The 23,303-nt window shown below is 37.2% G+C and overlaps 1 protein-coding gene and 1 long non-coding RNA gene across 5 annotated transcripts; both read left to right on the forward strand.

Annotated features, from left to right (window-relative positions):
• The first annotated feature begins 2,746 nt into the window (after positions 1-2,746).
• Positions 2,747-22,888, forward strand: LOC113019269 (integrin alpha-M-like). 2 transcript variants are annotated; one of them, XM_026162850.2, is made up of 30 exons: positions 2,748-2,862; positions 7,360-7,462; positions 7,587-7,690; positions 7,842-7,912; positions 7,997-8,111; positions 9,395-9,522; positions 9,672-9,817; positions 10,118-10,268; positions 10,867-11,014; positions 11,686-11,759; positions 11,881-11,998; positions 12,729-12,895; positions 13,005-13,151; positions 13,260-13,469; positions 13,578-13,711; positions 13,946-14,088; positions 14,199-14,353; positions 14,477-14,602; positions 14,969-15,042; positions 15,118-15,259; positions 15,349-15,447; positions 15,542-15,621; positions 15,701-15,787; positions 15,868-15,937; positions 16,038-16,136; positions 16,246-16,326; positions 16,443-16,553; positions 21,861-21,971; positions 22,045-22,155; positions 22,337-22,888. In XM_026162850.2, the coding sequence occupies exons 1-30, from the start codon at positions 2,826-2,828 to the stop codon at positions 22,424-22,426; spliced, it is 3,432 nt and encodes a 1,143-aa protein (XP_026018635.2). In that variant the 5' UTR covers positions 2,748-2,825; the 3' UTR covers positions 22,427-22,888. The 2 variants fall into 2 exon arrangements, with proteins under 2 accessions (XP_080161251.1, XP_026018635.2); XM_080305125.1 differs by lacking the exon at positions 22,045-22,155 and having other exon boundaries at positions 2,747-2,862.
• On the forward strand, positions 3,720-5,914 carry LOC145430300 (uncharacterized). Of its 3 annotated transcripts, none has more exons than XR_013910776.1 (4): positions 3,720-4,113; positions 4,556-4,612; positions 5,124-5,213; positions 5,302-5,914. It is a non-coding gene; the product is annotated as an uncharacterized LOC145430300 (long non-coding RNA). The 3 variants fall into 3 exon arrangements; XR_013910777.1 differs by having other exon boundaries at positions 3,720-4,104; XR_013910775.1 differs by lacking the exons at positions 3,720-4,113; positions 4,556-4,612 and having other exon boundaries at positions 4,620-5,213.
• Positions 22,889-23,303: the final 415 nt, after the last annotated feature.

A 23,303-nucleotide genomic window follows, 5' to 3' on the forward strand; every position in this document is an offset into this window, starting at 1 on the left:
CAATGAATATTTCTGAGTTTGAATTGCAAACATTGTACAGTGAATTAGAATTTTTGTGCTTAGTGCAGTGCGATACATGCAAATTCTTGTTAGTTTTTGTAGTTTTGTGCTGATAGTTTTGGCGCAACTGTCTCTTTAGCACCACCAATAGGTGATTTTGTGAATAGTTTTGACACATAGTGACACTGCAGGAAGTGGAAAGAAGTAGGAATTTTTAAGGAAGCTACACATGACTGCAACCAATCCACATGCATCAGCCATTAATCCTTAGACCTTTCTGGCATCATCTGTATGTATATTGTTTATATGATCAAAAACAAAAATAATCCCAATACAGTGTCATGTACTGTTTAAAACATAGTGCTGTCAGTATTGTAGCTCGGTGTACACAGGGCTTCCTCTAAATCACTGACGTAACTCTGAACAGTCACCCTGTAACTTCTGCATTTTGGTTTTCAACTCTGACTTTGTCAGCAGAATCAATACGTCACTCATTTCTCAAACTACTTTCATGGATGTAACACAATGGACTGTTTAGTGTGATGCATGCACAATCATTCTTGTAACAACATCCTAAAAAGTTGATTCTGTTCATCTGTTTGCAGTGTTTTTAGTGGAAGAAACATTCATAAACTCATCTAAGTGAGTTTTTCAGTCTCAGCTGTCTGCAGATTTCAACAACCTTATAAATTAGGGGTGTCAAACATAAGGCCTTGGGACTAGTGTTGGCCTGACAAAGACTTTAATCCTGCCCACTGGACACCTTGAAAAAGAGGGCATACATTTTAGACTTTTAACTGTATATATCTATTTTATAAGTGTTAAAGATTTTCCTACAGATAAACACACACACACACACAACCTGCAAATATCAGCAAGACCTATTTAGAGACAGGACTCAAAAAGTTCAAAGCAGTTGGAAGGACCAGTCTCCACAGGGCTTTTGCTTAGACCCAGACTCATGTCAATATTATCCCAGAGTCCACACCAGAGTCACACACCACTCAACAGCTCGCAATTTCCAAATCCTGTGCACATGGACAGACTGATGAACATAACTTTACAACAAATCCAAACAATAACCAAAGTAGGAGTAGCACTTCACTAGCTGCTTTCAAGGCACCAAGCCATCATAAGCTGATGCACTGCTGCATCCTTTCAAAGCTGCCCAAACGATCTCATCAGAGCGAGTGTGTGATTGCCAAAAGGTATGTGATCCTGAAGGAACATAGGCCAACGCGCGCGACACACACACACACACACACACACACACACACACACACACACACACACACACACACACACACACACACACACACACACACACACACACATAGGGAAAATGGAGAATGGAGGCACAGACTTGAAACCAAAAACAGAGAGACAAGGACACAAGAAGAAAACATCAAACAACATAACATAATATAAACATGATATGATATACTGAAGAAGATATTAGAGAAAACAGAAAAACTCACACACGGGGAAATCAAAAAAACTAATAGAATAGAAACAAGCCCACTTTTCAGTATTAAAACAGCAATGAGTTAATACGATTCAAAAACTATTCATACTAAATAACAGTAATCAAATACAAGGGGTCTAGAGAAAAAAGTAAGAACAAAAAGTGAACATTTTCTGTGAATTAACAAAACCTATGTTAACTTGATTTAATTACCTGGAAAATTTTCCCATGATTAAATTGTGTTCAACAGATTATTGTTTTGAATGAGACCATGTCATCTAGCTATATTTTTGTTATATTACTACTACTACTGTTACTTGTGAGTACAAATGGTTGTCTGTCTCTCTGTGTTAGTCCTATGACAGACTGGTGATGTGTACCCCACCTCTCGCCCTACGGCAGCTGAAATATGCTCAAAACAGGAAATGGACACCATGACATCTTCTTCTGACAAATGTGTTCCAAGTCAGGACACTCAACATACTTGAAATAATAAAGCACTCTTTTCAGGATAACATTTAATCCATTCAAGATTAAAAACAAATTCCTGTAAATGTTCTAGTTATAAAACTAGTTCGTTTTTGTACATTAACATATTTTTGGCCATTGAAGAATATTACATTTCTTCACCTTGAATAATTTTGTTGTTTTTACACTGCATGACTTGAGTCCGTATTGAGTCACAGTGACGTGCTGTGAAGCATTAGTGGTAATCCATGAATGTTTAGTCAACACACTGGAACTGAAAGGGCGTTGTCTAAAGTAGAGGTATATTTGCACCCATGACCCCTCATCACTGCTCACACCCATTTTGATGTGAAGATGCAACAGCTTTCCCAAATGACTGATCTCCTCAACCATATCTCAGAGGAAGTGAATTTCCATTGTATACATCCATAAACACAATCTTTCAGTCACTAATAATTGATTTGCTCATAGATGATCTTAGAAACACAGATCAATAAATCGAGAGCTTTCCTTTCATGCTCTCTGTTTACCATGACAGACTAGTACAGTCTCCACACCACTCCAGATGCTGTACCAATCTATTGGCAACAAAAACTGAAGTTAGAATAATAAATAGCCAAATAAAACCTTTAATTATTATTTACATGAGTTGATTTTGTTGCCTAGAAACTAATAAACGTTTCAGTTGTTATAAAAATCAAGTGCTTGAATCACTGGATAAGACTTAAGAAATACCACCACAGTCTAAAGTGTCATAAAATAATGATGTAACTCCTCCTACATAATAATTCCTTTAAATAACTGTCTTATCTTTGAGGAAGCACTGTATCATTTTTGTATTTCTGGTTTCAACTCTTCTCTGACACTATCAGCAGATGTAACATCTCACACAATGGACTGGATATCTAGTGCTACACTATTCCTGTCAGGTAAAACAAGTTTGTGTGTTGTGATTTTATCTATTATTTTCTAATTATGAAGGTCAGCAAACAGTAAAATTATGACTGGCATTTTGATGAAAACTGTGTTTTTCAATCATAAAACTAAAACAGGTTCAAAAACTGTAATAAGTCCATGCAATCGTTATACATACATATCTGACTGTTATGTACTGTTAGGTTTGGTTTAGCCCTGTATGGGGCTAAACCAAACCTGAGGCTTTTTACATTAATGTCACATCATATGTATCTGTCCAGTTTATTCTGACATGTTTAATATCATGTTTATTCATGTCTGTATAACAATTGAGCAGAAATGTAAATAACATGAAAAATCAAACAAATTCTAAGCGGATTGATAGTTTTTAACTATTGTTGAAACAATAATGATCATATTAATATGGCTGAGTCATGGTGACAAGAAAAAAAATGAGTGCATGTAATAATGATGAGGTATATTTTTCAAATACATGTACATTATGGAGAACAAGCACTATATGATATACTGGTTATTTCAGACAGCTGTGTAAAGCTAATGCCCAAAAAATGAAGGCAAAAATAAGGCCGGTCATTTCAGGGGGAAGCCCTCTACAGGACATTCAATTTGCAATGTAAAATTAGATTGTAATTTTATGGTTTTCATCTGAGAAAAAATTTGCCTCTCTGTATTTTTTGAATATCAAAGTTAGTAATCACAGTTTTCTGATTTCAATTTATTTTTGGGATTTATAGAAATGCTATACAAACCTTACTTATCTCAGACATTTTCTGACTTATGTGTGTGTGTTTTTGTTTGTAAGTGTGTGTGTGTGTGTGTTGGCCTATGTTCCTTCAGGGTCACATACACTCTAAAAAATATTCCTTGTGTTTGTCGGTAGAACTTAACAAAAAAGCATTTTTCTGGTAAAAAAAAAAGTAAGTTGCCTACATGTACACGTTTCAGTGAGTTGAATAATCAATGTTAGAAGTCAGTGCAACACAAAAATTAAAAAACAGCTCCTTAACTTAAATGTTTGAGTATATTGAATAAAATACTTTTGTCATCAATCAACAACAGAAAATATTAAGTTTGTGTAACATGTAAAAATGAGTTTCAACATCCTTCCTGTTTGAATTGAGACCATTCAGACAGACGAGGGCAACCCCGTAGCATATGTTCGTATCTTGCGCAACAGTTTCTGGATTCTTGTGGCTTCGTGGGAGAAGAGGTGTGTTTGCCCTCGACTGTGTTCGGTGAGTTAAGTAAGTACTGAATTCTAAATAGATGAATTACAAGTTATATTTGTACACTCTAAAATGTCATATTTTAAAAAAACTGAAATTTGATGGTTTAAATCGTAATTTAGCAGAGTAGAGCTGTTGTTGTTTTTTTAAGTTTAGCTAGCCGTTTCTTTTAGCTAGCAAACGTTCCTCACAAATAAAAGAGACATTAAAACATGTCACTTGTCAGGGTACATTTGGTTAGCTGATAGACCATGCCGACAGCAGAGCATGTTCAATTTGAACCCGTATATGTTCAAATTAACCGGTCAGTAGCTGCCTGCATTTTCATCATGGTGTCAGAGTAAATTCGTGTTTCCACAAGATGGTCTCGGGTGAGGTAACTAATTACTGATAGAGTAAAATGTGGTGAATTTATCCCTGACTAAAAGTAACTGCTCATTTGAACATATGCTTCTCATAGGAACCGAAAACACACTCCTCACTCATTGGATGACTTCAAATCTGAGCTGATACAGAGGTGTGTCAGTCGTTTGAATGCAGGAGATGATCCTCTTGAGGAACATAATGAAAATCCATTGTGTGAAGATGTAGCAAATGAAGAGGATGAAGAAATTGGGGAATTGCCTAATTTAATTGAGAAACATTTAGCCCACCTACTACTAAAACTGGAAAGTATATATAATGTACCTCGCAGGTGTATTGATGAATTAGTTGTTACAGTTACAGTTATAGTTCATGTCATTCTCTGATTCAGGTCCTATTCATCAAAAGCACAATTGTGCTGTTGATGAAATTTAGGTTACATTTACTTTTAGTCACTTCATCCTATTGCTAGCAAAGTGGGCAGTTAAAGCAGGCCAGTGTGTAACAGTTTAAATTGAAGTTACAAAGATTACATCTTTATTTCTTTTAAAAACATATTTAAAATCAATATTTGGCACAATGCAAGTCACATAAATGTAATAGTTTTGACTTTTCACCTAATAAACTGTAAGTTTAAGTTTTGTTTTGCTTTTTTTATTCTCCAGAGTTCGGTGGAAATGAAGAGAGAGGTCGCAATCCGTTGCCTGAAGGTGTATCTGAAAGAGAAGGAAGAGGATCTCTTCAGAGAACAGCTGGTAGGTGAATCTCGCATTCTTTTGTGTTTTATTTTTAAATGGCACATAAAATGCTGACATGTTTCCATTTAAACTACCTACTTGCCAGGATGGTGAACAACAGTTCCCAGAAGAAATGGTAAAGATTGTAGTCACCAGACGTGCAGCAGTGTCTCTCAAAGCTGTCGCTAAAATTGTGATTGAAGGAACAGCAGTCCTGGAAGACCTTGATGTGCCCAGAGTGTGTGCCTTAATGATGGGGCTTATATACACTCTCAATCTGAGCTACCCAAAACAAGTAAAGAACACTAGAGGTATTTCTGGAACTTGATGGGCTTAAACCAGTCCACGGGTAATGTCTGTTAAGTGCAAACTTCTGTCATGAAACGAATGTGAATTGGACTGTAGTATTCCGATGTGCCTCTTACGTTTTTGTATGCAGTCCTAGATGAGTGTAGTTTTGAGAAAAGTTTGTAATACATATAATCTTAGCTTTGGATTGTTCTGTTGTTGAACATTAAAATCTTTTGTCATTTCCTTGATTCTGCGACAAGTTGAACAAGTTGATACCAATTTAAGTTAATGTTAATGTACATGAAGTACTTTTTTTAGTCATTTATAATTAAAGGGCTGCTGTAATGTTTCATTTATGTTGTATTGACACAGAAGTGTATTACTTTGAAAATGTTTTGTAATAAAATAATCAATTGGAATAAGTGAAATGGCTTTGTGTGATTTTAGAAAAGCTACTATAGAAACCTAAACTAATTGACATGGATAATTGTGAGTAGGATATATGTAAAAAAGTTCGTTGGTGTAACTCAACTAATGTAATTTCTCAACTTAATTTTACCAGAAATTTTAAATTAATATTAGGTTGAATAAACTTAATTATGCTTGTGGAGGTCAAGGTAAATCATGTTGGTTTGTTAAACAAGTTGAGTTAGCCAAACCTAAAAATTACTTGCTGAATTTACTTAATAATATGCAAAATTTGTAACTTAAAAAGCTGAGTGGAAATTGTTACCTTACTTTTTTAAGTTGAGGCAACAAAATATTTTTTAGAGTGTACCTGGTGGCAATCACACACTCGCTCTGATGAGTTTGTTTGGGCAGCTTTGAAAGGATGCAGCAGTGCATCAGCTTTTGATGGCTTGGTGCCTTGAAAGCAGCTAGTGAAGTGCTACTCCTACTTTGGTTATTGTTTGGATTTGTTGTAAAGTTATGTTATGTTAGTTATGTTAAGTTATGTTCACCAGTCTGTCCATGTGCACAGGATTTGGAAATTGCGAGCTGTTGAGTGGTGTGTGACTCTGGTGTGGACTCTGGGATAATATTGACATGAGTCTGGGTCTAAGCAAAAGCCCTGTGGAGACTGGTCCTTCCAACTGCTTTGAACTTTTTGAGTCCTGTCTCTAAATAGGTCTTGCTGATTTGCAGGTTGTGTGTGTGTGTGTGTGTGTGTTTATCTGTAGGAAAATCTTTAACTCTTATAAAATAGATATATACAGTTAAAAGTCTAAAATGTATGCCCTCTTTTTCAAGGTGTCCAGTGGGCAGGATTAAAGTCTTTGTCAGGCCAACACTAATCCCAAGGCCTTATGTTGTGTGCGTTTTTGTTTGTAAGTGTGTGTGTGTGTGTTTTTGTCATAACTTGATGAATCTGACATAGTTCAGGAGAGCAGGATGTATGTGCACACAGGTGTGATTGTCTATTTAGCTGCATTTTTTTCAATACTATAAATAAGCAAATTATACAGTATAGTAATGATATGTTTTGATACTGTGGTATACCTGATAAATATCTGGAGCTTTAAAAAGTACTACAATATCTTTTCTTTAAAGTTTATGTTTCAGCACTTACTCTTGGACTGATCGATTAAAATACAACAATCAAAGACACAAAACTGATTCCAAATTAAAATATTAAAAATGTTTTTTAACTGAATAACTGTTCTGAGTAACAAAATTCAGAGCTTTAAAATGTTGGACTTTGGTGCTCTCTAGTGGTCATAAAAGAAACATTGTGGCTGCATTCAAGAAATACAATGAAACTAACACAGACTGTATACTGTTTCTATAAGTGATTATAGATAGTGCTGATAAAATCACATTATTATTCCATAATCAGCTTCAATAATGTTTTTCTTTCTTCTTTAATTCTCAGTCTTAAATGCAGCGCTTTGTTTCAATATCGATCCTGCGGCTTGGAAGACCCTGAGGAGCTCTGCTGCTGGTTTTGGCTACCAGGTGGTTCAAAGACAATCAGAGTAATACTTTTGCTTTTTTGTCAAAGAAATATTGAATCATGTAATCCTTATTAAAACAATGGGAGCTTTTTCACTTCACCTCATCCACCAAACTTGTATCTTATGTTTGGTTTTCTCTCGTTAGCTTGCTCATCAGTGCCCCACTAGAACAGTATTCACAAAACAGAAAAGGGAAAATATATAGGTGTACCACCTCTGGAGAAAACTGCCAAAATATACAATTTCAAGGTAGGTAGTTTCTTAATGTCTCAACAGAATGTCCTGAAACTCTGACAGCATTTTTCAAGTATTCATTAAATCATATTCAACTTTTTTTTTATAGTGATCACAAAATGTATTTTATGAGTGTTTTAACATCTAATGAATGCTTCCAATCCAGAGCCAGATTTTGCGATCAACATGTCTCTTGGTTTGACAATGAAAAGTGATCCTGGAACCCAAAACACTGTGGTGAGTTGGTGAACTGCAAATACACTGGCACAGGAAAATAATCAGTTAACTCTAATCAGAATTTGACCTTTTCTTTCTTTTCAGGCATGTGGTCCAACTATTCCAAAGGACTGCAAAAGCTACACTATGTACAATGGTGTGTGTTTTCAGATAGACCAGTACAATATATTTGGACCTCCAATCCCTTCTTCCATTGATGGTAATTAGCATACTTATATTATTTGAAAATATACTTATGTTTCATGCATGCCCACACATACAACATGGGCTGTGGGGGTCACAGAATGAACAAAATCTAATCACTTTCTTTTTTTTTTTGCAATGTAAGCTTTGATTGATACAAAGAGGAGTTTAGTTGAGACAACATAAAACAGAGTATAATACTTATTGTCATTGCATGTGCCACATATAATAGAATTACAGTGTCTCTTCATCAAGAACTGCAAACCATACATGTACATTTGAACCCCCACGCCCCTTAAGAAGAGAAACAGTGCTTGTATTCAGCAGACTGATTGAGTTGGCAAATAGGACAAAATTTGTACATTTTAGTTTTTTTTATTAATTGTAACTACATGTTACTAGTTTGAATTTGATTGGGTTAATTAAAAAAAGAGTTTTTTGTTTTTTTTAATTTTTCTTTGTTTAGTTTTAGTCAACTTAAACAACCATGGTCTGGTGTCACAGGCTGGGTCTCTGAACCAGCGGTCTGAGTATATTTTTTTATTCATCTCATGTTAGATTTGTGATTATATCATGATCATGTGTTATTCCTATTTAGCTTTCAGTTGAGGTTAAAGTCAGCCATTATTTATGATTGTCTCCTTGGTTTCTGCGTTTGTGTCTTGTCTAATTTATCATAGTCTGTTATTTTGAGTCATCGTTTCTCATAGTCTGTCATAGTTTGCTCATAGTTTTGCAGTTTGTTCATCGTTTCCTTAGTTTTCATGTTTCCTCCTTCCATCAACCAAATAAAGGCTCGCTTTCTGTTTGAATTCAGGTTCTGTTCTCCTGTGTCTGCATTTGGGTTCACATCTGAAACGCACCGGCTGCTCAGCCGTGACAGTCTAAGAGTGACATGTTTCCTTTTCTTTGTTTGTGATTTCTTATAGCTTCTAGAAAGAAATACAAATAACTTCAAAAACTAGTGTAACTAATAAAAAAGTAATTTTTTAACAAATAAAATTTGAAATTAAGAAGTGAAAATTTTTGTTTTAAATTCACTGCAGACCACAAAGAAAGTTGTTTTATTTTGTTATGCGAGTTGTGCTAAGTCTTAAGTGGTGTTAAACATTCAAACACAGGACTCAATTTCAAGTTAAATAGGGCCCAAAAAAGAAGTGAAAAGGAGATTTAAAGGGAAAACAATGATGTTAATATTATTCTTCCAGAATACCAAGAAATTCAGTCTTTTCCACAAAAAGGGCACAGAGAGCAGTTCAGAAACACTAAAAGAGCATTCCTTGCCCATCTGTTTGACAGAATGCCTGATTGGAACAGACATCGCCTTTCTGTTGGATGGTTCAGGGAGTGTAAAAAGTCAAGATTTTCAAAAAATGAAGACCTTTGTGAAAAACCTCGTTGGGTCATTTCTCTCAAGTGATACAAAGGTGAGGAACTGCACTGCTATTCTCAGTTAGACATAGACATTACAAGTACATGTAGCTTTTTTAAATTTCCATAAAAATATGTTTTTTTTCTTATGTTTTCCACTTATTTCCACTTTCCACTTATTTCTCTGTGCATGTTTTTTCTTCAGTTTTCTGTTTCCCAGTTCTCTCATTCACCAAAGGTCCATTACTACTTTAATAATTTTTTCTCATCTGGATCATGGAAATCTAACATTGATAGAATTACACAACTATGTGGAGGAACTTACACAGCTAAGGCCATCGAACACGCTGTGTAAGTGCTGCCAAGATTTTGCATGTTTATTGTGTGATATTTTATCCAAAACACTGATGTAACTTTTTTCAAAAGAGTCTAGTGTTTGTGGATGTCTATACAGTTAATGGAGCAAGTCAAATATTAGATATAAAAACTATACGTGTAGAGCTATATTTAACTGAAATCTAAATTCCCTTATGTTAGAAGAAAATATTGTTAAAAAGCAGGGTATGATTGTTATTTAAGAGGTTATTTTACTTAACCTCTAAGACAACAAGATGAAAGATGAACTGAAACTCTATTTTCTTCATTCAACAGCCAAAATGTTTTTACACCACAAAGGGGATCCAGATCAAATGCAAAGAAGGTGCTGATAGTTATAACTGATGGAGAATCTCAAGACTCAAATCGCTTACCATATGCAGCACAACTAGCTGAGAGTAAAAAAATAGTTCGATTTGCTATTGGGGTAAGTACCTGTTCATTGAGCCTGTAAAGTTAACCTAATTTATACATTCCCAGCAGGTCCCTGAGGTCATGTGACCAGGGCTGGTTGTCCAACATGCGAGGCTGAAAACAAAAGGCGACAGAGCTTTTGTAACTGTGGCCCCCAGATTGTGAAGCTCCCTTTGAGCCTGAGATCTGTGGACTCCGTGGTCGCTTTTAAAAAACAGCTAAAAACTCATCTTTTAAAACTTGCTTTTGGTTGACTTTTATTTTTAGGTTTTAGCTTCTGTGAAGCACTTTTATCTTGAAAGGTGCTATATAAATAAAATTTTACTTACTTACTTACTAATTTTCTTATGCAATTTAAAAAGTACAAACATTGATAGGAAACTGATTGCTATGGGTGATAGACATGCAAAAATGGCTATTATAATGTATTTAGATGTTAGCATCTATAAGACCGTTTTGTTATTTTGGGGAAATTATGAAAGTACAGTATACAAACTCAGTACTCATTACAAATGCAAATATACTTGGATCCCTTTGGTTTAATAGGGAAACAAATCCACACAATATAATAACTTCAATGTGTGTGTGTGTGTGTGTGTTTTCCCCTCTAGGTGGGGGATGCGTTTAATAAACCTGAGGCAAAACAAGAACTGGACACCATTGCATCTTTTCCCTCAGACAAACACGTGTTTCAAGTTAGGGACTTCAACGCACTTGAAATAATAAGACAGAACTTAGAGAAAAAAATCTCTATCGAAGGTACAAACATAAACTTGCTATGTTGACATTTCTGGAGTAAAGGCCTGGTAGAGCATTACAATGGAGAAAAAGGAATTTGGTGACTGGTGGGATTTGTTTCTAAATTACTTTATTTTTGGAAGTTTCTGATTAATAAATTAATTTATAATATTAGGAATCCTCTGTTTTCATTATTCCATTGTTTGTTTTTGGCTTCTCAGATATCCCTAGTACTTGAGATCTCCAGTTCTGATTAAATTTTAATACTCTCTGTAGTATTCTCATCAGTGTTTCGGTGCTGTGTCTTTCCCCCTCTCTTACATGTCTACAGATATGTCTGTTACGCATGTCTGTGCTTTTTTTTGCTGTTTCAGTTGTTATTTACTTTTATGAATATGGTTATTGTCTTTATTTCAAACAACTTGAATCAAAGCTGAAAGTGTGCACAGCTTGAGTCATTGTCCAGAAACTCGTGGTCCTAACTGTATTTAAAATTTATAGCAATTCTTCCATCTGAAGTTGATAATTTTGTCTTTGTCCATTTGTAAAATGACCAAAATACACTCTGACACGCTTTCAATAAACAGCAAGTCATTATTTAGAATTATACCATTAAGCCATAATAATAACATGAATGAGCAAATCGGAATTTATTACAGTCTTTTAAATTTGTGTTCATTTTTGTGTTTCAGGATCTCAAACCAGTGGGGAGTCACTGAGAATGGAAATGGCTCAAGAGGGATTCAATGTAGCTTATGTGCCTGAGGTAATTAAAACCACTTTAAACTAACCAGACAGTCAAGTGATATACAAAAAAGGGCAGCCAAACAAACTTCAGATTTTAAATTAATTTCTATGAATTCAATATATATCTATCTACACTGCAGGGAATTCAAATGTCTATTGTTGGTGCCAACCAGTGGACGGGAGGCTATACTCAATTTACAACTGGGTATGACAGGGTGAAAACATACGAGATGCCATTGGAGCCTGACAGTTATCTTGGTGAGAATATTACACTGACAACAAACTAAGTGTAAACATAGCTATGCTGTAATTATTATTATTGGACGAAATATAAAAACTGAAAAAAATATTCAAAATGCTGAAGGTGTATATGCTAAAAGCATTTTAATATCAGTCACATTGTTTTGATTGTCTGTTACTTAACATAAAATATGAAACAAATGGCTACAATTAAAATAATAAAAACAATAAATAAAAAAACCTGGAAAACCCAGAAGACTGGAATAAGAAAAGACAACAATAACAAATAAATTTAGGTTTAAATGACCAAAAACTGCCCTCAATAGTAAGATGATAGACAAATGGATGAATGTATGGTTGGATGGATATGCTCACTAGTAAGTATGTTGGGGGTTCCTTTGTGATTCAGAGTATAGAAACTGTAATCACTTTAACAAATAGATTCAGAATAAAATTAGGTGAAGACTTCTTTTGGTCTGCAGACATCTGTAACATGCAGTAGGCTTAAGGCAAGAAAAGGGTATGTTGAAATAGAAGGCTTCTTACTGCAAATGATGGCTGAATTATAGGATACAAGTAAGTTTTTTTGTTTGTTTTAATCTGGTATGTTAGACAGTTGTTGAAATATGTAATTTCAAACTTTGCTCCCTGCAGAGGTACTTTAGAAAAATCTATACAATTTGTCTATGTTAGCCACATTTGATTTTTTTTAACTAATGACTTTGACTGCTTGACTGTTAAATTCTAGGTTACTCCATGGCAATTGCTAAAACCCAGCGTGGCTCACTGACAGTTATTGGTGCTCCAAGGTTCAAACACAGAGGAACAGTGCTTGCTGTGACATGGAGTTTACAGTTCTCAACAGCTAACAGACAAAGCTTTATGAGACAAACGATTGAGCCGTTTCCGTGGCAGGTACAGCTTTACAGTATAAGGCGGACATGAAAAATAAACTATAATCAAAACCTGTATTATTTTTATGTATCTGATGTTTTTTTTCTTTAATAATTTGTTCCTTACACAGTATCAGACTGGTGAATATTTCGGGGCAGAGGTGTGTGCCATGGACATAAATAATGATGACATCACTGATCTAATCTTTATATCAGCCCCAATGTACACGGAGCCTGATAGAGAGGGAAGAGTTTATGTTTGCAGATTAACTGGTTCGGTAAATATATTTAGAATATTTAGAATATTTTATGTACTACAGTTAAATTAATCAGTTTATTTGCCAACTTTCTTAATGATCATAAAATATTAACTCTCTTCCTTTTAGTTTGTGGAGTGTAATTTTGATGATCCGTTAGTACTAAGAGGACGTGCAGCTGTCAAAGGAAGGTTCGGCTCTTCTCTTGCTGTGCTGCCTGATCTAAACTCAGATGGATTCAGGGATTTGGCAGTTGGAGCACCTTTGGAGAATGATGGTGAAGGCAGCATCTACATATTCCACAGTGAAGGAGGACGAATCAGTCCTACTTACTCACAGGTGCACAGCATCAGAGAGCTCACAATGATGTCTAAACTCATCTATCATGTAATCTCAATATTGACAAAATCTGCAACTTGATTAGATAAAATATTTCCATGTACACAGAGAATTACTGGCTCTGAGGTCGAGTCAGGACTGAAGTTCTTTGGCGTGTCAATCAGTCAGTCATCTTTTGACCAGAGTGGTGATGGACTGCCTGACTTAGCGGTGGGCTCAAAGGGCAAAGTTGTTTTATTGAGGTAAGTCCAAGGCAGTCCAATCATGTGTTATTGTTGGCAATGTTTCTGCCATCTTAAAAATATTATTAAGTGACCAAAAACCTTTAAGCAGTAGTGGTTTATAAAATGTGTTGTGCTTACTTTTGTGAAATCGTGTTACTAATTCTGGTGAGAACACCACTAATGATACCATATGTTAGAATGTTATTAATTATGAAGGTAAAAGTAGTTCACATGTATATTACTACTTTCCAGATCAAGGCCCATAGTAATCGTGAAAACTGATGTTTCATTCAGCCCAAAGCAAATCCTTACTACGAATGTAGACTGCTCAAAACCACTCGAGAACACAGCTGAACTCTGCTTTACCATGAGCAGAGTGTCTACAGTCAACACAGGTCCATCATTCTCCTCTCCTTTTCTAAACTACAAAGTCACTGCCCATCAGCTTAATGTTTTTTATTTATATAAATTCATAGCATTGAAATCCATTTGTGATTTATTCCAGCTCAAGCAAGGATTCATTATACTTTAACAGTGGATGCCACTCGGAAACCTCCAAACAACCGAGCATACATCAGTGGGAAACAACAAGAGCAGTCTGGATCATTTACTATAGACTTAAGAAACAGACAGTGTTCAACTGTAAAATTCTATATTGAGGTAAAATCTAACAATATCTGGAAAAAAACAAAACAAAATATAAACAATACAATACAATCAATCGATTTCAATGCAAAGAGTCCTTTAACACTGAATCTAAACCATTCATCCCTCTTCTTGCAGGCCTGTCCTGAAGACTCTCTCAATGTGCTCTCCAATGAGCTCAAATTCACATTTGATGGTTTATCTTCCAACACAGATCCCAAACCAAGTCTGTCCCCACAGGCTAAAACAACAACCATTCATCCTGTAAGTCTTGCTCCACAACTTGCTCCACACCCTGAATTCTAATTCTTTTGTCTACACGCATAGGCATCAGTTTTTGGAAAAATGAGTCCTACTCTACATAGTTCTTTACCTTAAAATTATAGTTTGTGTCTTAGATTATACACTTTAAATTGTTTCCCTGAGCGTCCAGAGGACCAAGATGTCTTCCATAAATGGAACAAGAATATTAACAGAAATTGTTTTGTTTCCTGTAACAACAACACAAAGCCTCCACTAAATGGCAGCACACAAAAATTGGTCATTGGATTTGGCTATACAATGTTCAAATTGCAATCCGTAAATAAAACGTCATGTAAATACTTTTTTCCATCATGCTCTCTTCCACAGTTAGGGTTTGACATCAACTGTGGCAATGACAACAAGTGTGTTGATAACCTGAAAGTGGATTTCAACTTCACCAGGTGTGGCAGAATTACAAGACTTTGCTTGGCTGCTTTCCTTTTCCTTTGTTCTCATCCTCCTTTATACTCTGCCAGATCCTCAGAGGTTAAAGTGGGCATTGATGAGCTTTTGAATGTCACAGTCACAGTGGAGAACAGAGGAGAAAACTCCTACAACAGTCGTGTTATTCTCACGTACCCAGCTGGACTCTCCTACAGGAAGTTCACGAGTCAGCAGGTAAGGTATCAGGATCAAGTCTGTATCAATTCATCACTGATCTGCTGCTCTTCCAATCCATCTAGCAGTCATTTTATTTTATAATAAAGGGAAGAATTGAGTGCAGCCCCTTGGACAGTGAAGATGGTTTATCCCGGGGAAGGACAGACTGCACTATTGACAAGCCAATTTTCAAGAGCAAAACTAAGGTTTGTTTGTTTTCTTTATACATAAAGTATATTCTAAGTTCTGCATAATTTAGCAAAAATTATTACTCAGTCTTATCTCTCTCATTCAATTAAGGTTTTCTTCATTGTTTCCTATGGAATTGACAACAACAGTCTACTTGAGAAGAAGATCTTTGTCACTGTGAATGCCAGCAGGTACTGTTCATTTTGGTACATGTACTCATTAAAGCAATATCCCAGACACAATACAAATATTTTCAATTCTCTCTTTCAGTGGAAATCAGGAGCATGCCACTACAAGTGAACTTTACAAAAAGAAATGGATTGATGTGAAATACAGCATTTTCATGACATTTGAAAAGTATGTGCTGTTCTATTTAAATCAATCTATCTATCTAATTGTTTTTCTTTGTATTTAACCTTAAAAATATATCTGTTTAGCTCCCTCAGTTACAACAATTTCACATTTGGGATGAATAGTTCGCAGAAACCAGTTCAACAGTCAGTCACGGTGAAATATACCTTCTCCATAGATTTTTATTTTTTTTTAAATGTATTGTGTTATATAAACCTAGCTATAAAGCTTGTAATTCTTTTCTTTTCTTGTTTAGATTACAAATGATATCAGAGCGCTTAATTTCACTGTGGTGATCAGGGTTCCAGTGAAGCTTGGTGAAAAAGACATTTGGGTGGATTTGAGCAATCTACAGGTAATTTATATTCCAGAAGATTTAGCTGCTGACCCCAAAATGGCTCAAGCTTAGCTGTGGGACAGATGTATGTGAGGACCAATCACACTGGCACTTAAATGTATTCCAGATCACAGACTGTCAGAGAGGAAATGATGAAGAACCACCTTTCAAAAATCTTGTTCCTCAAATACTGACAAATAAAGTAGTTGTAAGTACACCTCTGCACATTAGCTACTGAAATGTAAATTCACAGTAGATTTTAAAATTCAAATTGCACTGGGTCAAGACAAGTGTTCCGTTCAGTCTTCTTTAAATCACCAACAGGACTGCTCTGTAGCCAGGTGCAGAGTGTTCAAGTGCAACACATTCCTGGAAAGACGGATGAAGAGGACATATGAAATATCTGCCAACCTCAGTTCAGGATGGATAGAGCAGGTAGTTGAAGGGAAATTTGTGTTACATGTTTCATTAATATATATATGTATATATACTGTATATAAAAAAAATTCCCCTCTCGCCCCTGCGGGCGGTCTATCCTTCAAGCGACTGTCCTCTACCATAGGCCTGGGAGCTTGAGGGTCCTGTGCAGTATCCTTGCTGTTCATAGGACTGCGCTCTTCTGGACAGAGATCTCAGATGTTGTTCCTGGAATCTGCTGGAGCCTCTTGCCTAGCTTGGGAGTCACTGCATCTAGTGCTCTGATTACCACTGTTACCTTCACCCTCCGCATCTTCTCAAGCTCTTCTCTGAGCCCTTGGTACTTCTCCAGCTTCTCATGTTCCTTCTTTCTGATGTTGCTGTCATTCAGGATTGCTACATCTATCACTACAGCCATCTTCTTCTGCTTTTCTACCACTACTGTGTCAGGTTGGTTAGGCATCACCATTTTGTCCATCTGTATGTGAAAGTCCCACAGGATCTTTCTGGATGTCAGCCACTTCCTCTGGTGGTACATACCGTGCAGGGGCCTGTCCTTCCATGATGGTTCCTCCTCTTGCTCCTCATTCTTGGGTTTCTGCTGCCTGGGGTATTCACTGAGCAAGTGGTTGGTTGGGGCCACTTTCATTATGCATTCATGGATGTTCTTTGTCTCATCCTGGAATGTGGTTCTGACACTCACCAGTCCCCGGCCTCCTTTCTTGCACTTAACATACAGCCGCAGGATGCATGCAAGGTCAGGAACTTCCTCATCTTGATCTAAATGACTTCTATCTCCTCCTTTGGCAAGCTTATTATTCCAGCAGGGTACCTGATCATGGGCAGGATGTAGGTGTTGATAGCTTACTGTTGTTCTTACCGTTCAGCTCACCCCTCTGGACTTCCCTGACCCGCTGCAGGTACTTTCCTAGCATTATGTTTGGACACACTTCAAAACTATGAATGAACACATATGGAATTATGTAGAAAAAAATGTTTGAAATAACTCAAAACATATATTTTAGATTCTTTAAAACAGCCACCCTTTGCTTTGATTACTGCTTTGCATACTCTTGACATTCTCTCAATGAGCTTTGTGATGTAGTCACCTGAAATGGTTTTCCAACAGTATTGAAAGAGTTCCCAGAGATTCCAGTCACATCCAACTACCAGCCAATAACCACCCTCAGTACCACATGGAAGCTACTGTCTGGCTAAAATGAACAAGCACATTGCTCAATACATGAGCAGGGCACAGAAAGGAATTGGCAAGAATACCAGAGGCGCAAAACACTAGCTACTGGTAGGCAGAGCAGTCAGCCAAGACTGCAACACTAGGGTGACCAACCTGTGTGCTGCCTGGATTGACTACAAGAAGGCCTATGACTCGATGCCCCACACCTGGATCCTGGAATGTCTAGAACTGTAAAAGACAGGGCTCTAGACTAACTTTTTGCCATGGGCGTACCAGTACGCCTAACTTTAAAAAGTTAGGTGTACCGGCACAAAAGTTAGGCGCACACAAATTTTATAATAATTTATATAATATAATGTGTTTTTCTGGATACACTGTGCTTTTTCAGCATTCAAAGATTGATGACACCGTGTCAGAGCACTGGCTATGAATTTCAGAAGGATCAGGCCTTAACTTAACCCTCCTGCCATCCTTTAAAAAACTCACACCCATTACCCTAGGGACCATTCTCAGCCACGCCCAAAAACGCCATAAAAAGACCATATATCCATATTTTATTCCACTTTAAATTAGCCAACCTTGTAAAACTACTTCTCCCTGAAATATTCATGTAAAGTTTTAATTATATTGTCGTTGTTTTAACCCTTCAAATCCCAGTGTTATTACATGAGCGCCCTGTGTTATAAGCCCCAAAAAACGAAACTAAATATTTCCACAAAAAACCAGTTGAAGTAATATGTAATTGTCATTATAAGTAGGCCTTTAGATGGACCAAAGATTGGCACCAACATACATTTTGACCTGCCATTATTTTTTTGCATTTTTTTTGCAATTTAAAAATTAAAACTTCAAGGCCCTGAGTCTTCATTGACATCCAAGAAAAGAAGAAAAAATAAAATCATATAATGATAATTTGGGGATGAAAAATAGCGTTTATAATGGAAGTCAATGGGCAGAAAATGGTCCCCAGGGTGATGGGTGTGGGGATTTCTGCTGCTCAGCCATTTTAGGCTGATTTAAGGAATTCACACTGGAATATTAACATTGACAGGTAAAAACTATCCTGTGGCAAGTTTGGTTATATTCCACTGAACACAGTGGAAATGGCAGCCATTTAACACATAGCAGTGGCACAAAAAGGTCCCAAGAAGGCAGGAAGGTTAACAGAAAAGTTAGCAATAGTTCTTTTCCTATTACAGCTACATACACTTCTGTCGTGCCTAGGCTGCTCACTAGGGCTGGGTATCATCACTGATTTCTATAATCCATTCGATTCCGGTTTTCAAAGTCCTGATTCGATTCAACTTAGCCTCAGACAGTCAGAAATATTATAATTCTGATCATTTATCAGTACTGACTTCATCAGAATTGTGAACATCACAGCAGATGCCTTTGTGTGAAAGTAACTGAGAATAAAACACAGAAAAACATGAAGGAGATTTTCCTGGTCTGGCTTTTTATAGCAGATAACCTTAAAAATATTCTACAATGTTCTGCATATAAAGTTTAAATTTCTTCAGTATTGAACAACAGAAAAAATAGGCTTTCTTGTCCGAGGTCATTTAAGTGAAAAAAGAAAAAGACAGCAGCCACAGCGTTGTAAACAGCGGTAGACTGGTGGGTAATAAGCGAACGAATAATACAGAAAACAGAGATTGGAGACGGGAAACTGTTCTTGAAGTACAGAGAGAGATAGAGAGAGAGCTAGCTGTGCATGAAGTGTGATTTTAATAGTCGTGGAAGCAAAACAGCAAAATTCATGACGACATTGATCAAATGTGAAGCGCAGTTTGCTGCTTCTTTTGCTGCTGGCTTTTTGGATGGAGAGAGACAAAACCTGCAGCTCAGAATCAGCGCAAAAAGACGTAATCACAGCGCGGACCGGACACATCAGAACCGCTAAGCTCCGACAGCGTGTCCGTCTACGGGCCGTCGGGTGAGAAAGCCGAGAAAGACAAAGTTGATTCTGATGCGTCGGGTCCGTTCAGTGTTTACGTCTTTGTGTGGAATCCGTGTACCTGCTCTCATTTGCTGTTTGGTTGTTGTTGAAATGGTTTTGTGAGCTTTAATCTGAGAATCTGGCGTTTCTGGCAAAACAGTTATATTTAAAAGTTGATTCAGAATTTAATGAATTGATATCGCTTTATTCAAGCTACTCACCTCCCTCTTCCACCTGCACTTTCTACTGGACCACGGCCAATCAGAGAGGTCCCGCCCCTGACTATCTCTGATTGGTTTAGTCCACGATAGGGGTATAATGTGTGTCTGTTGTTGACCACAGCGAAGGTTGCAGATTTTTTATTTTTTTTTGCTACCGGAACAGTTGGTCGTACAGGTGCAACCAAATATATTTTTTTAGTCGCACCACTGAAAAATTTGGTCGCATTTGCAACCAAATTGGTCGCACTCTAGAGCCCTGAAAGATCAACAGGACTCTAGGAGCCTTCATCATGAACTGAATGGGAAAGTGGCGTACAACACTAGAAGCTAACTTCAACCCCATCGCACAAGTCACCATCAAGTGGGAGATCTACCAAGGATATGCACTGTTGGGCACAGAGTGATGAAACCTGCAGCTTCAGAATTTGTGAGGTGTCGGCTTTCAGCTCCCGCAGCATGTACATGTATGTGCTGTCGGGTTAACGATCCGCTCTTTGTGTTTATATCTTTTTGCGGAATCTGTTTACCTTCTGGGCGATCGTGGCTCAAGAGTTGGGTGTTCGCCTTGTAATCGGAAGGTTGCCGGTTCGAGCCCCGACTTGGACAGTCTCGGTCGTTGTGTCCTTGGGCAAGACACTTCACCCATTGCCTACTGGTGGTGGTCAGAGGGCCCGGTGGCGCCAGTGTCCGGCAGCCTCGCCTCTGTCAGTGCGCCCCAGGGTGGCTGTGGCTACAATGTAGCTTGCCATCACCAGTGTGTGAATGTGTGTGTGAATGGGTGGATGACTGGATATATAAAGTGCTTTCGGGTCCTTAGGGACTAGTAAAAGCGCTATATAAATACAGGCCATTTACCATTTTACCATTTATTTCTCTCATTTGCTTTTTTCGCTGTTTGGCTGTTGTTGAAATAGTTTCGTGAGCTTTAACCTGAGATTCTGATGTTTCTGGCAAAATACATTTATATTAAAATATCAATTTAGGATTTAATGAATCGATATTGGCTTATTAAAACCAAGACTGATTTGAATCTGGAAATCTATTTTTTAAACTCATCCCTAATTCGAAGCTCATTCAGATTTGAGTGATGTAGTCCGATGGTAAAAATGGCATTCTAATTTTCACCCATCTAAACGGTAACTGTAACAGAATACAGTTACTCATATTTTGTATTTTAAATTCTTAACGCCGGTACATCTATTCTGTTACTCCCCAACACTGGCTACCCTACTGGGGTAATAATCTTGCCAAAGGAGGAGAAGCCACTGATATCAAGACGAGAAAGCGCCTGACCATGCATGAAGGGTTTCAGCCCAAGTCCAGCATCCTGAGGCTGGACTTGGCGTGCCTAGCAAAAGAAGTTTGGGAAAAACTGGTATACAGAAACATCTGTGTCAAGTATGGGCTGGATATCATGAGGTCAAAATAGGAGACACCCCCTAGGGTGGTCAAGAATGACCGAGCGAAGATCCTGTGGGACTTCCACATACAGACAGACAAAATGGTGATGGCTAACCAACAAGACAGCCGTCTTCCTCTGGACAAGCAGAGGAAGGCGGCTGTAGTGATAGACGTAGTGATACCAAATGACAGCAACATTAGGAAGAAGGAACTTGAGAACCTGGAGAAGTACCAAGGACTCAGAGAAGAGCTTGAGAAGATGTGGAGGGTGAAGGTAACAGTGGTCCCAGTGGTAATTGGAGCACTCGTTACAGTGACCCCCAAGCTAGGTGAATGGCTCCAGCCGATCCCAGGAAATATCTGTGCAGAAGAATGCAGTTCTCGGAACAGCAAAGGGACCAGCAGGACCCTCAAGCTCCCATGTCTCTGGTAGCAGACCCGAGCTTGAAGGATAAAGACTGTCCACAGAGGCGAGAGGTGAACACACATTGTTCCTGTATATGTATGAGTAACTTGGTAAGTGAAATAATCTAATTTATGGCCAGCTCATTCTATTTTTTTTTTCTTAGATTGGACTTCAATCTGCCAAATTCCTCTTAACCAGCACAGTCAGTCTCGAGTACGACAAAAACCAGTACATCTACTTTTCAACAGGTTCTGACAACCCTCCTGTTCGTAAGGTGAGTACACATTCTTGTCTATTGTTTGAGTTATTAAGAGCTTCTTTGGCATCGACATCCTGTTTTCTCTCAGATTGAAGTTGTGGTAGAAGTGTATCCTGAGCCAAATTTCACCAAAGAAATTATTGGAGGATGTCTGGGAGGGTTGGCTTTTCTGGCTTTACTCACTGCTGGCCTGTACAAGGTGAAAGACACTTCTTACACTTTTTCAATAATTACAAAGGTTTAAAACATTTTAGTGAAGATTTCCAGTTAAAAAATAATTTAGAGGTTACAATATTCATTCATGTAGCTTGGTTATTTATTTAAATTTTTACTGCCACTGAAATTAATGATTGCTTGATTTTTTTTCCTTGCATTCCTAGGCTGGATTTTTCAAGAGCAAATACAAACAGATGATAAATGAAAATCCAGCAGACGTTCCAGGTCCAGGGACTGATGCAACAGCAGAATAACAAAGATCACATTTTTTAGTTGTAGGTGTAAACTAAATTAATAGGATGAATATCTGTGAATATACCCTCCTGATATTTTTAGGAATGAATATTGTGCATATAAATGTCAGTGCTACCACGTTTGATTCGCTAAACACAAACAGCTATGTCTGAAATCACTCCATCCCTCACTTACTCTGAAGTACTCTGAAGTATTATGGAAGTTTTGTGTTTTCAAAGTGACTTTACTTTTTTGCTCTACAATGAATCTTTTTGAGATAAACATTTTGCAAACATTGTACAGTGATTGTTTAAAATTCATTGCATGTAAAAAGAAATTTCATGCCATGTGTACTGTAAAATGCATGAAATCCGGTATATAGGCTACTGTAGCTAAAAACCCTTTGGTTTCTTCAAAAAAAAACTAACCATGTGACATTTGACTTACTTGATTCAGGAATAAATGACAGCATATACAACTTTTCAACTTTGTGTTTTTAATTTATATGAAAAAAGACATTTATTTCATATGTCAGTGTTTACTATTTGCAGTATGTAGCCAGAATATAACAGCAGTGTAGTTTATAGAATAAGCATATACTTGTTTAACTTGTTTATTTATAAATCAAATTATCATTATACAACATAATCCAGTCCAATTGAAAACAATTGAAATTGCCTTTGAAAACACTCGCCCACAGGGCACAGATGAGGCAGGGGTACACAGGTATGTCAATGCTAACTTATATAAGTGAGGGTAGACATATTGCTGTCTCTCCCAGTATTTAAGGGGGTCCTCCAGCCTTCCAATATTTGGCTCCATCGTGTACCGTTGGACCTCAATATTTGCGTCTGCTGTCACATTTTGTGTCTGTGTCTGCCTGACACTCTGATCCAG

Source organism: Astatotilapia calliptera, chromosome 8, assembly GCF_964374335.1.
Source record: "Astatotilapia calliptera chromosome 8, fAstCal68.1, whole genome shotgun sequence".
In the NCBI taxonomy this organism is placed as follows: Eukaryota; Metazoa; Chordata; class Actinopteri; order Cichliformes; family Cichlidae; genus Astatotilapia; species Astatotilapia calliptera.

Bases quoted from the DNA above. Each gene is read 5' to 3' on its own strand.
- LOC113019269 (XM_026162850.2), top strand. From the start codon at position 2,826: ATGGACTGGATATCTAGTGCTACACTATTCCTGTCAG. The intron at 11,999-12,728 runs GTGAGAATATTA...GTTAAATTCTAG, and splicing joins GGAGCCTGACAGTTATCTTG to GTTACTCCATGGCAATTGCT. The intron at 15,448-15,541 runs GTTTGTTTGTTT...CATTCAATTAAG, and splicing joins TTTTCAAGAGCAAAACTAAG to GTTTTCTTCATTGTTTCCTA.